Source organism: Orycteropus afer, unplaced genomic scaffold (genome assembly GCF_000298275.1).
Source record: "Orycteropus afer afer isolate SDZICR_OR568_19922 unplaced genomic scaffold, OryAfe1.0 scaffold00147, whole genome shotgun sequence".
NCBI lineage: Eukaryota > Metazoa > Chordata > Mammalia > Tubulidentata > Orycteropodidae > Orycteropus > Orycteropus afer.
The window spans coordinates 1,192,375-1,210,543 of NW_006921734.1; the positions used below are offsets into that span (position 1 = coordinate 1,192,375).

Sequence of the window (18,169 nt, forward strand, 5' to 3'; positions counted from 1 at the left end):
GCTGTAGGGACATGTTGCCAAAGGGAAAGTTATTTTGGCTCAGAAACTGCCAAGCCCAGTGCAAGAGGCCTAGATCCCAAGGGTACTGAACTAGTGACTGATAATGATTTGGTTTAGGTTGGTCACAGTTTTCTTTTCCCTCAATTTTTTTTTTTTTTAATTTTTTATTGTGATTTGGATGAAAGTTTACAGAGCAAGTTCATTTTCCACACAGCAGTTCATACACATTTTGTCTCATGGCATTGTCTGCAATTCCACACTATGTAACAGCTCTCTTCCCACATCTGTCCTGTATTTACCTCTTCTCCGTGTCCTTCCCTCCCATGCACTCCCATCCCCCTGAGCTGTCTCCCTGTGCAAACACTGCCCCCTGTTCTCCCATGATTGATTGCTCCAAGGAGTGTAGCTACCTGATGTAAATATTCACCCCATATTCCTGTTTTTTGGCTGGAAGCCACATGAGTGAGTTCAATTCCAGACCTTGAAGGGTGGCTAGGGGTCATAGTCTCAGGGTTCTCACCAGGTTCTATCAGATCTGCAAACCTGGTCTTTTTTTTTTTTATTTAATTTTTACTTTTGTTCCATATTGTTCTCCTGCTCCATCCAGGATCTCCTGCACCGATCCTCCTCTGGGTGGTTGGCAGTGGTAGCTGGCACTGTCTAGTTTTCCTGGTCTCATGGTCATATAGGCTGAGGATCGTGTGGTCTGTCAGTCCCTTGGACTAATTATTTCCACATATTTTTAGTTTTCTTCATTCTTCTTTGTTCTGGATGAGGAGACACTCATTGTTGCATCTAGATGGCCGCCTGCCAGCTTTTAAGATTCCAGTCGCTACTCACCAAAGTAGGATGTGGAACAATTGAGAACAGTGGTCCTGAGGCCACAGGTCCAACTACTCACTCCTTGTGGGTAGCTGACTGTGGCCAAGAAGTGACTACAACCTTGTCCCTTGTCAGCTCTGCTATATACCTGGACATTCTTATAGCATATACAAATATGCCGGTAGAAACATCATCTGTCAACCCTATACATGGTCATGAACGCACTACGCTCTGCCTAGAAATACATTATCATTCAGCCTGTCCACCCATCTATCCACCATTATCAACATCTGCCATCACTGACAACATGGTACTGTATGTGCAAAAGTGTTCATTTTTGTTGTCTGTATTGGGTTGAGTTTTAAACCATACCTTTTATGTTCACTAAGACCACTATGGGAGCTCTGGTGGCATAGTGTGTAAGGCATTTGACTGCTAACCAGAAGGCTGGCAGTTCAAACCCACCAGCCACTCCCCAGAAGGAAGGTTGGGCAATCTACTTCCATAGTGATACTACCTCAGAAACCCAAGGAGGGGTAGCTATGTGTTGCATCCGACTTGATGGCATGGGTTTTTTTTTTTTTTTTTGGTAAGACCACTGTATCTACTTTACTCTTATTACATTTCTCAACAACTCCACTGCTTCTTGGTTCACGAATGATTTTTTTTTTTTTTCTTTTCTACACACATTACATTTACTCTACTTAGATTTTATTTCAGTGAGCAGAAAAATCTATACTAGTGTGAAGTCTTGTGCTCGTTTTTTCAGCCTGGTGTAAATGAAAAGCTGCTGCTGACCAGAGGGGCATACACCATTTCCTTTGACCACTTGGAGACTGCTTCCTTCTAAAATTAATTTTTAGTTTGGTTTGGCTTGGCCAAAGTGAAGAATATGTCTGAGGTCTTGGATTTACTTTATGAAAGAGTCTGCTAAATAGTAGTGTGGGGTTGATCTTAGTGAGTGCCCCAATTTAATTTAAGCCCATTTTCATCCAGTTTTATAATAAACTTTTCTATAAACAACGTTATAGGCTTGCAGAGTATTAGGAAGGAGTTTATTACATCTATCCTGGATGTGTTCACAAGGAGGCCTTGACAAAGAATGAGTTAAATAAACTCTGTGGGCTCTTCTGAATTCTGTTTTTAAAACAGCAACTTTGAATGGTTAAGGATGGAAAATAAATTGGTATTTAGTAACTGCTTCTTAGGTACTAGCACTGTACTAAGCCTTTTCTGTATATTATCTTTTTTTTTTGTGATTTAAAACATTCTTTTAATTATTTATTTTTGTTTTTAAATTTTATTATGCTTTGGGTGCAAATTTACAGTGCAAAATTTTACTTTCAAAAGTTTGTGTACATTTGATTTCATGCCCTGATTACCATCCCTGACCATAACAAACTTTCTTCCCCTCCTGTCCCTGTGACTACCCTTTCCCTGTGCCTTTCTTAATTATGCACTCCTGTCTGTCCAACTTTCCCTCTATGTGAATGCTGTTGCTCTGGTGCTCCATGGCCAATTGCTCTAAGGAGTGTATCCCCCTAGAGTATGTGGGTGGAAGGTATATGACTCATCTAGTGTCATGTAGCTAATTAGTGACAATCTATAACATTACTGAGCTACCACGCTAGCTCACATTTTGAAGGGTCTGTATTAGAGCCATTACATTCCCCCAAATTCATCCTTGGCTGTAATGTATCCATGTTTTGATAAGTCTTTGATTGCTTCTTTCCTGATAGATTGACTGTATTATTTAAAAATTCATTCTCTTGACATTGAAAATTTGATTCTTCTTTTCACATTAATAAAATCTATATTCTAGGATCTTTATGCCTCTTTCATGACTCTCTAGACTTGAAACTTCAATTCACACTCTGCTACCCAAATAAGTCTAAGACTAATTTACCTAAATCTTGATCTGGGAATAAGAAATTCTGTCTTGAGCTGCCATGGAGAGAAGGTTGCTAAATTCAGCCATAAGCTCTTTGGGTATTTGCCACAGACCCCATTTCTTGCCCCAAAAGTCCTTTTGGCCCCTCTAGGAGGCCCCAGAACATTAGCTTGCAATGCCTTCAGACATGGGTGAAGTCAGGCTGACTCTTCCTGAAGTAATGCTATGGAACCCTGTACCACCTGCTTTCCATCTGCTCTAGCCTCTGAATTAGTCCCTTCAGCTATAGAAGTTGTAGAAAAAAAGAAAGATCACTTACTTAAAGTATCTCTTAATATAAAGAGACAGGCCCCACTCTAGAGTCAGGAAAGGGAGGGAACTCTGGGATGACAAAAGCCGCAGGCTCCAGGTAAGGAGAGGGAGACAGGGCCCACCTGAGAGGCCAGGGACTACAAAGTGGCAGGATCCAAGTAGGATCCAGGTAAGGAGAAGGCAGAGAGGTTTCAAACAGCTATGGAAGAAAAATTTGTCTGTCAGTTTGTCATACCGTGGTGGCTTGTGCATTGCTATGAAGCTTGAGGCTGTGCCACTGGTATTTCACATACCAGGAGGGTTGCACATGGTGCACAGGTTTCAACATAGCTTACAGACTGAGACAGACTAGGAAGAAGGAAGAGACCATCCACTTCTCAAAGAATTGGCTAGGGAAAACCTTATGAATAGCACAGAAACACTGTCTGATGCATTACTAGGTAACTTTATGAATAACCCAGAAACATTGTCCAATATAGTGCAGGAAGACAAGCCCCTTAGGTCAGAAGGCACTCAAACTACGACTGGGGAAAAGCTGCCTCATCAGAGTAGAACCAACCATAATGATATGGATAAAGTAAAGTTTTTGGAACCTCCATATGCTGATATGGCACAACTCAAATTGAGGAGAAACAGCTGCAAACATCCATTAATAATAGGAACATGGAATGTACGAAGTATGAATCTAAGAAAATTGGAAGTTTTCAAAAATGAAATGGAACGCATAAAGATTGAAATCCTAGGCATTAGGGAGCTGAGATGGACCAGTTTTGGCCATTTTGAATCAGACAACCATATGATCTACTATGCTGTTGTTGTTGTTGTTAGGTGCCATCGAGTTGCTTCTGAATCATAGCAACCCCATGCACAGCAGAACGAAACACCACCCAATACCGCACCAGTCTATGATCCTTGCTATACTTGAGCCCATTGTTGCAGCCACTGTGTCAATCCATCTCATTGAAGGCCTTCCCCTCCTTCGTCAACTCTGCACCTTAGCAAGCATGACATCCTTCTCCAGGGAATGGTCCCCTCTGGAGATTCTTTCTCCAGGGAATGATCTACTATGCTAGGAATGACAATTTGAAGAGGAATGGTGTGGCATTCATCATCACAAAGGATGTTTCAAGATCTGCCCTGAAGTACAATGCTGTTAGTGATAGGATAATATCCATATGCCTACAAGGAAGACCAGTTAATACTACTATTATTCAAATTTATGCACCAACCACCAAAGCTAAAGATGAGGAAGTTGAAGATTTTTATCAACTTCTGAAGTCTGATATGACTGAACATGCAATCAGGATGTGTTAATTAACACTGGTGACTGGAATGCAAAAGTTGGAAACAAAGAAGAATCATTTGGCCTTGGTGACAGAAATAATGCTGGAGATTGCATTATAGAATCTTGCAACACCAATAACTTATTCATTGTAAATACCTTTTGTCAATAACTCAAATGGTGGCTATACATCAGGAGTTCACCAAATGGAATACACAGGAATCAGACTGACTATATCTGTGGTAAGAGGTGATGGAGAAGCTCAATATCTTCATCCAAAACAAGACCAGGAGCTGATTGTGAAAAAGACTGCTAATATGCAAGTTCAACTTGAAGTTGAAGACAATTAAAACAAGTCCACAAGAGCCAAAATATGACCTTGAATATATCTTTCCTGAATTTAGAGACCATCTAAAAAATAGATTTGACGTATTGAACACCAGTGACCGAAAACCAGAAGAATTGTGGGATGACATCAAGAACATCATCTATTGAAGAAAGCAAGAGGTCATTAAAAAGATGAGAAAGGAAGAAAAGACCAAAATGGGTGTCCGAAGAGACTCTGAAACTTGCCCTTGAGCAAAGAATAACTAAAGCAAATGGAAGAAAGGACAAGATAAAACAGAAGATTTCAAAGAGCAGCTTGAGCAGACAAAGCCAATTACTATGATGAAATGTGCAAAGAACTAGAGTTAGAAAACCAAAAGGTAAGAACATGCTTAGCATTTCTCAAGCTGAAAGAACAGGAAAAATTTAAGCCTCAAGTTGCAATATTGAAAGATTCTATGGGCAAAATATTGAATGATGCAGGAAGCATCAAAGGAAGATGGAGAGAGTCACTGTACCAAAAAGAACTGGTCGATCTTCATCCATTTCAGGAGGTGGCATATGTTCAAGAACCAATGGTATTGAAGGAAGAAGTTGAAGCTGCACTGAAGGAATTGGTGAAGAACAAGGCTCCAGGAATTGATGGGATACCCATTGAGATGTTTCAACAAATGGATGCCATGCTGGAGGCTCTCACTCAACTATGCCAAGAGATTTGGAAGACAGGTACCTGGCCAACTGACTGGAAGATATCCATATTTGTACCCATTCCAAAGAAAGGTGATACCACATAATGGGGGAAATTATCAAATAATATCATTAATATCACATGCAAGTAAAATCTTACTGAAGATAACTCAAAAACGGTTGCAGCGGTATATTGACAGAAAACTTACAGAAATGCAAGCTGGGTTCAGAAGATGACATAGAATCAGGGATAGCATTGCTGATTTCAGATGGATCTTGGCTGAAAGCAAAGAATACCAGAATGATAATTACTTGTTTTATTGACTATGCAAAAGCATTTAATTGTTTGGATCATAACAAATTGTGGATAATATTGAGAAGAATGGGAATTCCCAAACATGTGATTGTACTCATGAGGAACCTGTACATAGACCAGGAGGCTGTCATTCAAACAGAACAACAGGACACTCCCTCCTAAAATCAAGTAGGGAGTGCATTAGGGTTGTATCCTTTCCCCACACTTATTCAATCTGGATGCTAGGCAAATAATCTGAGAAGCTGGACTACATGAAGAAGAATGTGGCATCAAGATTGGAGAAAGACTCATTAACAACCTGCAATAGGCTGATGACACAACTTTGCTTGCTGAAAGTGAGGATGGCTTGAAGCAGTTACTGATGAAGATTGAAGAATACAGTCTGCAATATGGATTACATCTCTATATATATATAAAAAAAAAATCCTCACAACTGGACCAATAAGCAACTTCATGATAAATGGAGAAAAGATTGAAGTTGTCAAAGACTTTACATTGCTTGGTTCTACAATTGATGCCAATGGAAGCAGCAGTCAAGACATCAGACGTCATATAACACTGGGCAAATCTACTGGAAAGGACCTCTTTCAAGTACTGAAGAGCAAAGATGTCTCCTTGAAGACTAAGGTGCGCCTGACACAACCCATGATATTTTTAGTTGCCTCATATGCATGTGAGAGCTGGACAATGAATAAGGAAGACTGAAGAAGAATTGATGCTTTTGAGTTGTGGTGCTGGCAAAGAATGCTGAAAGTACCATGGACTGCTAAAAGAACTAACACATCTGTTCTGGAGGAAGTGTAGCCAAATGCTCCTTGAATGTGAGAATGGCCAGACTTTGTCTCACCTACTTTGGTCATGTTGTCAGAAGGGACCATTCCCTGGAGAAGGATGTCATGCTTGGTAAGATGGAGGGTTGACAAATGAGGGGAAGTTCCTCAACAAGATGGATTGACACAGTGGCTGTGGCGATGGGCTCAAGTATAGCAAGGATCATGGAGCTGGCGCAGGACCAGGTGGTGTTTCGTTCTGCTGTGCATAGGGTTGCTATGAGTTTGAGACAACTCCACGGCACCTAACAACAACAGTATAAAGTTATCTATTTTAACTCTGTTGTCATTTGCTAGATCACCCTTAAAGGTCTTTTTAAAGCATAAAAGAAAGTATTGGGATGTACCATTTCATTTCGATTGATCATTACCACATTCAGATTATACACAGGATAGAAAAAATTGTGACCCATGTTCTTCTGTACACCCTCCCCACAGCCCCTCCACCCCAAGACCTCAGATTTATTGTAGGCATCTAATGAATATGTTGAACTTAATAGCTGCTACAAAACAATTGGAAAAAATATAGCTAGGAAATACTACCATACTTGAAATTGGAAAATTCTGGGTAATTGCTGAGTGCCTCATGTTAGTTCCTGTGGATGCAAAATGAGTTAATATTGTAAAGCAAAAACTCCTAGGAGACATCTCAGAAACTGTATTTCTGCTTATGATACTCAGAATGGGACTGACATTGATTTGCTGATAATATATTTATTATTATTATTCCGTAGCCTCAGACGATACAGCAAACTCTCAAGAGGACGTTACAGTATTATGAGCATCAAGTTATTGGGTAAGTAAAAATGCATTTTGGTCATTATTATGGGCAAATTAAAAGTAATTGGTCAAACAAGTAATTTTTTGCCATCCAGGTCAACTTTATTTTATAGTGGCTATATTCTCTGTAAGGAACTCTGGTTGTGTAGTGCCTAAGGCATTTGACTGCTAACCAGAAGGTTAGTGCTTCAAACCTATCAGCCACTCCAGGGAAGGAAGACTGGGCAATGTTATGCCATAAAGGTTTTCTGCCTCAGAAACCCAATGAGGGTCTCCAGGAATCAGAATTGACTTGATGGCAGTAGGTTTGGTTTGTTTTTGGTATGTTCTCTACATTAGTTGGAATCAACTCAACAGCAACTAGTTTGTTTTTTGTTTTGTTTTGTTTTGTTTATGTTCTCATAGCGTGGCATGGAGGGTCATGGGGTTCCCTTGGAGTGATTTTCTTTGGCTTATTTTTGTTTAATCATTTAAAAATCCATTTTGGTGGATTTCTTGTTTTTTTCCTTCTCATAGTCTTACACTCTTTTCTGAACACTGAGTCTTATAATTTCACCTTGTTGTTGTTGTTGTTATGTGCCGTCGAGTCAGCCCTGACTCATAGCGACCCCTCCTTGGGTTTCCGAGGCAGTATCACTACGGAAGTAGGATTGCCCAACCTTCCTTCCGAGGAGTGGCTGGTGGGTTTGAACCGCCAGCCTTCTGGTTAGCAGTCAAGTGCCTTAGGCAGTATGCTACCAGAGCTCCTAACATTTACTTTAGGAGTCCCTAAACCAGTGGTGCACTGGTTAACACACTTGCCTGCTAACCCAAACGTTGGATGTTTGAGTCCACGTAGGAAGAAAAGCTTGGAGATCTATTTCTGAAAAATCAGGAATTGAGAACTCTATGGAGCATAGTTCTGCTCTGACACATATGACACATGGGGTCACCATGAGTTAGAATTAACTTGACAACAACCAACAACAACAAATTTCCTTTCTCATGCAGTCTAGCTTTTAAAATTAAATTCATTTATGTTAGGGCCAATGCTTATTTTTAATTTACCTTGTTCATGTTCTCTATGTGCTAGTGATTTATCTTTGTAAGATTTTAAGAACTTTTGAGGAGTTAGTATTAAACCCTGGTACTTCTTAAAATGCTATCAGGAATCATTTAAAGTTTATGGCTAATAGTTATTGTCATAACGATCAAGAATATATTTTTGGCTATTAGAGTGTAGTGTGATTTTTCAGAAAGCAGAAGGGAATAAAACTTAATGGAAAAATAATCTCACTTCCTACTATAATGTCATGTACTTTAAGTGCTTGATGCTTATGTTAATTCTCATTTCAAAGGGAATTGCTTTGAAACTTTGTCATATGAATCCTCAAGGGTGCAGTGCTAGGAAAAACATATTATTTAAACTCATGAGATGGCTTTTACTTTGAGGCCACTAGTGATTTTAAATGGTTTATCCTAATGGAGATGAAGAATGTAAAATTAACCTCTCCCACACATTGAAAAATAAAACTTAATCACTCTCACTGGATTTGCTGCTTTCAAAGTACAGTATTTGGATTAAATTAGCCAATTTATATAAAAAACAGAACAGTTTTTGCTACATGGTAAGCAATACATACCTGTTTTCTTTTGTTTATTTATTATTACTGTTAAAATTCAATGATAATACCAGTAGTCAAATTCAAATTATTTTCTGGAATTATGAATGTTCTCTCTGTTTCAAATGATAATGGGTAAAATTATTCTCATTTGTGAACTAAACTATGTCTTTAAGACAAATTGAAGTTGAAATTTTATAAATGTTACCAAGATAGGTAACTAATATCATACCTAATATTATGATATTACCAATCAGCAGAAAATTCTTTTTATATTAATAAGTAAGAGTTGTCCTTTATCTAAGCAAGTGAATCAACTCTCTTCTTCACTCCATCCATGTAGACATAGCCTGTGGTGATTCTTTGTTCATTGCCTGACTGGTCTTTTTCCAGTTCTGTTTCATGCAGACACAGTAGAAAGAAGGCAGACGGGGAATGTGACTCCAATATAAAGAGGTGGTGTCAAACTAGTTCCAAATAGGCCTATTAGTGTATTTTTACTTAGCTGTTGGCTGGTTTCTGGGACTTGCTGTATCTTTGCTCACTGTCTTTATTTGTACTTATGCTGATGAAGATAAAACGGGCTAGCTGGCAGCAACAGCCTCACGTTTCGCTTCTTGACAGAGATATCTTTCCTGTCCAACTTGCTCTTGCCTTCTAGACTCCATCTTTCTACTTTCTCTTTCTGAAAATGGAAATCATCTAATGTCACTAACAGTTGACTAAAAGTATTCACACCTATGTGTTGTTTCTCTTAAGAAAATTAAATTTAAAATATTTTATCTCTAACTGGGAAAGGAATGTTTCTTACAGTTAAAAGAATTTCAGGTAATTGAGAGTAAGTGCTGGCAAGTATTTGTTTTATATATTTTTTGGGAGGTGGCAGTAGAGAGGGAGTTTTTTTTTTTCTAGTCTCTGAAATTGGGCCTTGCCTAAGTTTTGTGATACCACCTCAGAAACCCAAGGAGGGGGTCACTCTGTGTCAGATCCAACTCGATGGCAGTGAGTTCTGTTTAAATATAAAGTAGCCCTTCTCTTTTTAATTTCTTAACTCAATCCCCAATCACTGATATTCCTGCCCTCCTTTTCCTCTTCTTTATGACTCTGACTTTGTATCTGTTTGATTGATTAGAACTCTGAGATTGTGTAGTTCTGCTCCCGATGGATTCTTGTATCTGTAGCATGTATGGATTGTCTGAGGTTCTTTTATTCACCCAGGACACAGACTTGAGTGCGGGAAGCAGCCGTTAAAGGATCACACAGAGGAAGGAATGGGAGAGAGCCTCTTGTTAGGGAGGAAGATAGCCTCCCTGTACCTTGGCTATTTTCTCTTTAGATATTTATTCAATTCCTTCATTTATTCATTCACTCATTCATTTATTCATAGAGATGATTCTAGTTGGGAAAATGAGTGCTAAAATAATTTATTAGTGCAATGTTGTAAGTCATTTTCTCTTCATCTCTGCTGTCACCATGATCTCTCTCCTAAAGATTCTGAACCATTTTTCTGACTTCTACTCCTGTCTCCCAACATTCTATTTTTATTACAGCCATGTGATTAAAAATTAGATCATCTCATTTTTTTTTTTTTTTTTACTTTAAACTGGTGATTCTCAAATTTAATGGGTATCAGAATCACCTGGTCAGCTTGTTAAAACACTATTTGCTGGGCCCATCCTCAGTTTCTGAATCTGTAGGTCCTCCTGGATGGAGCTCAAGAATTTGCATTATGAACAAGTTGATGCTGATGCTGCTGGTGCAGGAATCACACTCTGAAATCCCTACTTTAAGCCATGTGATGGCTTACTATAACAGAATAAAAATAAAAAACTCTTCCTGTGATTCACCCTCTGCCTGTCTCTGATTTCATCCTTTTCTCCACCCTATTCTGATTCCACTCCAGCCACTCAGGACTTCTATTAGTTTCTAAACCACACCAAGCTTGCTTAGTCACAGGGCCTTTGCACATCCTGTTTAATTTTCCTGGAATTATCTGTCTCAGATGTTTGCAGAGTTGTTTTTTTTTCCAATTTTTTCAAAGGTCATCTCTTTAGAAAGATTTTCCTTGACCATCCAGTGTAAAGTAGCACTCCACGACACTTCAATCTCCAAGCGCAGTCACTTTTCTATTCTATTATCCTCTATTATTTCTTTCCATTGTCCTTATCATTAGCTGGAATTATCTTGTTTATTTCCTTGTTTATTTTGTTTGCTTCTATATTCCTGTGCTTGGGACATGGGTAGCACTAGCATTTTGTGGAGGGCGGGAGATGAATAAATGAACAAATTGTACCCTAGAGATATGTACACAGGTTTTTAGGAGCATGGTGGATAGAAGAGTAATTATAGAACGGAGATGTAAGATAAGGGGTTGAAATAATGTCCAGGGTTTGTTACAGTTCTAAAATGGATAGTTCTGGTATCTGGAAACACTTTCTTTGTAGCATAAATTACACTGATTTATTTGCTACCTTCCCATTCATGCTTAGTGTTCTGCCACTGTCTGTCAGATCGACTTTGTGTTAAATTTTGATTAGTGTATATTCTGTACACACATATGCTCACCTGGATAGCTTTTTGTTCATGTAATATTGTCCTCTTCTCACAACTTAAAAGAAAGGGGTCATTGAGTATGTCGCTTTATGTCAGTTATTGTTTAACTCAAGCTTGTCGAGAATGGACTGGCTTTCTGGGCAGTGTGGGGTGGAAAGAATAGTGAAACTCAGAAGGGGTAAGGAGAGACAGAGTTCACCTTAAGAATTAAGATAAGCTCAGGATTGAGGAAAATCTGATTTATGATGACCTATTTTCTGATGGGATTCTTGCCATTATCTTGTGCCCTTCCTTCTCTCTACAGGTTTTTGTCTCTACACGTCTTTGTTATGTAGTTGTGTAGTGTAGAGTAGTGGACTGAGAAAATGTGCTTTGGAGGTAGACTTACAATCATGTTCTGTTATTTCATAACCTTGGGTAGATTACTTAACCTCTCTGAGCCTCAGTTTTCTAATTTCTAAAATGAGAATAATGATAGGGTTGGAGTGAAGTTTAAATGAAATATTAATAACAATGTATTGTCATATAAGTATGTGAAGCAGTACAGTGCCTGTATTTATAGGTCAGCAATATTTTAGTTGAATTGCTATTAGTATCTGACTCTTTTGCCGTCACGTCTTGTGGCTTGTATTTCCCATTAGCTTCCCTGCTCTATCTGTTCTCTGCTCTCTTTGAGTGTTTACACATTTGGAATCAGTTGTTTAGCATCAATAACTAAACATGCCTACTTCATGTTCCAGGGATAGCTTTGTTACAGACAGTTCCTTTTGATTTGGAAATTTTTAACTTAAATTTCTGCTTCGAAAGTGCCTGATGCAACTGATGCTCTTACTCATGTTTATACTACATGACTCTTACTTGTCTACATCTCACAAAAATGAATTTTTATGGTCATATAGACAAAGCTGACTCTTGGAATCACTTGACAGCAATGGCTTTTGTTGTTGTTGATTTATAGACAAAGCAGATATTGTTTGAACTATCATTGGAAAATACATGGTAAGCTGAGACATAATGCTCATTCATTATATATTTTGAATCCTAAAGTACAGGCAGTACAAATGAGAGTCAGTCTTAAGCATGTCTTTAAGTCAAATTTGTAGGTATACTAGTTATTACTTAACTGTATTACTTAACTTAATATAAGAAAAGTCTTGACACCTTGTCCATGATTTAGAAGTTGCATGAGCAGCAAGTAAGGCAATTGTTATAAAGAATTTCTTGTGAGCAGGGGTTGGTTCAATCATTTCAAAGTTAAGGTGAATTTATATAACATCAAAGGGCAAGTAGAAGTTGTCCCTAAGTTGGAAGTTTGTTACCTGGGGACTAATGTGTAAGAATGACACATTCATAATCATGCATTCATTTTCTACTTTTTGCCAAAATAAATCTTATTGTGTTAATATCATGAGTGGGACTGATGCCAATCTCATATTAGTCTGGGACACTATTTCTTATAGCCATCTAAAATTAAATTCTATTATTCTCATTTTCATAGTGGGTCTTATATTTTGTTTTATATAGCCAACCTTCTCTCCTTCTTCTTTTTTTGGATTTGTAGAGAGATCAAGCCAGAATAATTTCAATAGAAAATTAGAATTAAAATTAGTGGCAGATTAACCTTAATTATTTTGGGAAATAAACTTTAATGATATTGTGTGTCTATGGTCAGGAAATGTGGCTGTGACTTATTTTGTCTAAAAAGAAATCTCATTTTTTAATATTTTTGCATAGAATAAATATCTGTCTTATTGAATAAAAACAAGATCTCTCAATTGCTTTCTACGTTGGAGGAAATATACTGGCCACTTTACATCTGTTATTTAATCTTAACCATCTATTTTATAGGATCATTGTATTGTATTTTTCAGGTGAGGAAATTGTGGCCAAGAGAAGATAAAAATAACTTTGTCCAAGGTCACTCTGATTAAAATGTCAGAGCTTGGTTCAGTCCTGTGTTTGTTTCTAGTTAACATCTGTGCTCTTCATTCCACTTTTTATTGAATGATTTCTGTATCCTAGAAACTGTAGTAAGCATTTTTGTCTTACTGGATTATTGGAGTCTGAGCTCAGTGAGGTGTACAAACATGAAATTGCTTTATTTTTTTCTCCAAACATTTCAAACATGCTAGGATAAATCCCCTTTGATACCTGCATGGGCAGATTGTTCTGTTTTCCAGGTATTTTCAGGGATTATATAGTCCACTCCAGACCAATTTAAATCTTCAGTCTCATGTCTTATCTGGCTCTTATGTCCTCTTCGCCATCTGGGTAAGGCCTTGGCTGGAGGAACTTGGAATGCAGTGTGGAGAAGGTGTGATGCAGTCTTTCACTTCTCCTCTCCTGACCATCCCTTTCTGAATCCCTTCTCTTTGGAGTGCTGTGGCAGGCAGGAATGAAACGGAAAATGGCAGACACCTCTTTTGAATAACTGGTAGTTCATTGTAATAGTCCTCTCTTGGCTGTGATGCCCACAGTGAGGTGCATGTCTGGGTTCTACCTTGACTACTTCAAGTGCCCCAGTTCCTGCCTGGAGTAGTGTACCTACAGTCTTGTTAGTGGGATCCCTGTCCCTGAGCAACAGCCTCTAGATCAGTTAAGCAGCAGGATGCAACAACTCAAATGTGCCTCTTCTTAGTGGCATCACTTTGACCCACTGGAAACATTTTGCCTTGTCAAATGGTGGGACTGTAGGGTACTTCCAATTTTGCTCTATTTCTTTTTCCTGTTAGTAACTCTCTCCAAAGCCTTCTTTATTCTGTCAGATACAGAGGATCACAAAAGTCACTGCCTAGCCAAATATTCACTGGGGAATGAGATACCAGATCCCTCCCATTTCTACTTGTGGTGGACCCCTCTTTCATCAACTTGGCCTTTTCCAACAGGGATATGGAAAAAATACAGCAGCATTCTTCTCCTAATTACTCATTCTTTTGAGCATTTTCTTTTAATTTTTTTCTATATTTCTGCTTCGGTAGGCTAGTAGTGCAATGACAGTAGCAGGGCTATTTAGTCATCTTTTAAGTTCTAAAAGGAGTCTCTAAGTTGTGCTAGTGGATAACATGCTTGGGTTCTAACCAGAAGGTTGGAGGTTTGAGTACATCCAGAAGTGCCTCTCAGAAGAAAGACCTGGTGATCTACTTCTGAAAAATCAGCCATGCAAAACTATGGGGTGCAGTTCTACTGTGAAACACAGGGTGGTCCATGAGTTGGAATTCACTCAACAGCAAGTTGTTTAAGGTCTGAAGTGGATGTCTGCTCCTCCAGGCTACTCTTATAACATAGAAGGATTTGGTCCTCATTGTTTTCCATTTTGGTGCTTTAGCTCTAATGCAGAAGCATCCAGAAAAGTCCTAGTCAATGTTTGATTACACAGGCATTATGCAATTCAGTCCTCACAAGAACTCTAGGAAGTGTCTATTTTATGAGGGAGGAAAATTAGAGTAACTGAGATTAGATTACTTGTCTAGCATTTTACAGATAAGAAATGGCAGGACAATGATTCAAATTTATTACTGACAGTTCTTGAAATACTTCATTTGTTATCCACATACCATACATACTGCTATATACTTGACTGTCCATGACAGAGTTTAAAGTGTTTTTACTTTCCTCAAGGTTGAATTGCAAAGCATTTGTTAATTTTTCTTTTTCTAGGCAACTTATTTATAGAAACATATTATTAGTATGTATAAAACACTCAAACAGGGATACATTAACTAATATAGTCTTTGATTCTCTTCATTTATTTTTTTTCATACATGATTTTCTTATTAACAATTGATTGCCTCCAGTTTCAGGTGCACATTACTAATAGTGATGCTAATCATGAGTTATACTGGAAGTTATGTCTTAATGCATCAAAAAAAAAAAAAAATACTGTTGCTGAGTCTATTACAACTCATAGCGACCCCTCCTTGGGTTTCTGAGGTGGTATCTCTACAGAAGTAGATTGCCCAGGCTTCCTTCCGAGGAGTGGCTGGTGGGTTTGAACTGCCAGCCTCCTGGTTAGCAGTCAAGTGCCTTAGGTGCTACAACCAGAGATTAGTTATTTTAAATGGGATTACAATGAAAAAGTAGACTACGTGTTTGTGCATATGTATGTGCATACATTTGCAGATGCTTTAAAAAGATTCTCCATGTGCTAATTTTGTTCTCTTCTTAGTTACAGGGATGCAGAAAAGAATTTCCACAATATTTCTAACAAATGCTCCTATGCAGATCATTCCAACAAAGAGGAAATTGAAGACGTCTCAGGAATTCTTCAGTGTACTGCTAATATACTCGGTATAGTAAATATATATTTATACAGTTGATAGAATGAATGAGGGGGAGAAGGAAAAGTAAAGGTATAAATGTTTCATTTGATACTGAAGATAAGTATGGAAAATATGGCAAATTGAGATCAAGACTTTGTCTTTGAGTGATTTAGTTTTAACTCCTGAAGATATTAGAGTGGAAATTACATGCATGCCATTTACTCAGAGATTGAAAATACTTAACATTCTTAGAAAACTTCAAAAACATTTTCCTATGTTAGTATTTTTATCTTTGTGCAATCCATATTTTCCTGGCTCTTACCCTTAGCTGAAATTATGGAATCGTTCTCTTCTTTCAAAGTCATACATGATTATGCCTGAGAGGCCTGGTTGGGACTGGAGGGTGACTCACAAATGCTCTGAATGGACTTTACAGTTCTGGACCCTTCTCTGTGACTGTGTCAGTGAGGCAAGTCATCTACTGAGGGCTCTGTGCCCTACTGGGAAATGCCCACCTTAAAGATGTTAGTATTTTTGGCAGATAGGTATTCTCAGCATGCAGAAGGGACACTGCCATGAACTGTGCTCAGCCACACAGCTTTAAAGTACTACAACTGAACTGCGGTATATGAAATTGTTGGAATGGGAGAGAGTCACTGTGTTATATAAAAACTACATACCAAAGCAGGATTTTTTTTTTTTTTTTTTTGTCCTGATATCTTTCATAGGTTTTTATTGAGAAATTCCTCTTTCAATTCTCTCTGGAATTCTATTTCCTTATGACTCAGATGGAAGCCTAAGTGGTGCTGGGAGGGAGTGGGGAACAACAAATCTTAGTGACAGACTCCATATGGAACTGAGAATCAGATGATGTGATGGAGACCGGGACTTTATTAATGGGCAAGCACGTTTGCCTGACTTTCTCTTTAGAGTAAACATTTTCCCTGGAGATACCAGGGTCTCTCATACACACAGACTCTAGGTGGCCTCAACCCATGTATGTAGCAGATTTTGTTAAATGTTTCTGACTCTTGGAGGTGTACCTAGCTTTTACACTCAAGCTGGATCTTCAGCTATGCATATGCTATGTTTTCATCCTAGATGACTTTTGTAAATATGAAATATTGGAATAAGAACATGGGCCTTTTTAAAAAGAAGGCATACAAATGTAGATGGTTTGCCTATGGTAGCATGCAAGACAGTGATGGGCAGTGAGAGGGAAGATAAAGCTCTACTTACCTCGATTTTATTAGAGCTGTGATGTTGTGTGGCATCAAGTTGAATCTGATTCATAGGTACCCTAGAGGATGGAGTAGAACTGCCCCTAGAGTTTCCTAGACTGAAATCTTTACAAGAGAAGAGTGCTACCGGGGTATAAAACTATCCAAATAAAGCATATGCTTGGCAAAGAAAAAGGATGAGAATAAAAGAATAATGGATATGTGGCATTCCCTAAGAGGTGTTTACAATTTTCTGATTTTTTATCTTCCAGGAATATCCTTGAAAACTATATCAATTTCTCTTGACACGCTGATTTAAAATATTTTATTTTATTCTGTTGTGGTGAAAACCTGCACACCAAGACATTCAATGATGTAACAACTTCCACATTTACAGCTCAGGGACACTGATGAAATTTTTCATGTTGTACCACTACTACCGCTATCCTTTTCAAAAATATTCCACCAACATTAACATAAACTCAGTGGCCTGCCAACAAAAGCTTCCCCTTTCCTTTTCCCTCCTATGCCTGGTAACCACCATTAATATTTGATATATATACTTTTTTTTTTTTTAAATAACCCCTTTCCCACTTCCTCCTTGTAGTTACTTCTTCCCTGTATCTTTATCTTTCTTTTTTTTAAACTGTTTAACAATTTTCCCTCCCATCCCTGGTAATTAACAAAGAAAGTTTCCTTCCATATATAAACCTTTCCTTGACTTTTTACAATAGTGAACTAATACAATATTTATCCTTCTGTGATTGACTTATTTCACTCAGCATAATGTCCTCTAAGTTCATCCATGTCATGTGGTGTTTTGCAGATTCTACATTATTCTTTAGGGTTGCATACTATTCTATTGTGTGTAAGTACCACAGTTTGTTTACCCATTCCTCGGTGGATGACACTTAAGTTGTTTCCATCTCTTTGTTATTGTGAATAGTGCTGTGATGAACATGAGAGTGCATATATCTATGTTCTGCTTCTCACTTCTTTAGAATATATACCTAGTAATGGGATTGCTGAATCAAATGGTATTTCGATTTCCAACTTTTTAAGAAACTGTTATACTGATTTACACAGTGGTTGTATCATTTTACAGTCCCACCAGCAGTATATGAGCCCCAGGAACAACTCAGGGACGCACAAAACAGCAGGGCAGAAGAGCAGGAGAAAGGGGTTAAAGCCAGGAAGCCAGACAGAGGTACAGTCAGCCACAGGGACCCAGTTGGGGGTGATATGAGAGGTCTCCAACAGCAAGACAAACTTGTCTGTCAGTTTGTCCT

General features: G+C 38.2%; 1 protein-coding gene across 1 annotated transcript in view; it reads left to right on the forward strand.

Moving 5' to 3' along the window:
* Positions 1–18,169, forward strand: part of GUCY1A2 (guanylate cyclase 1 soluble subunit alpha 2) — a 413,092-nt gene that overhangs the window by 38,310 nt on the left and 356,613 nt on the right. The window contains exons 2-3 of the mRNA XM_042781668.1: positions 7,202–7,263; positions 15,567–15,688. Of these exons, the coding sequence (XP_042637602.1) occupies positions 7,202–7,263; positions 15,567–15,688 (184 nt within the window). The remainder of the gene's footprint in view (positions 1–7,201; positions 7,264–15,566; positions 15,689–18,169) is intronic.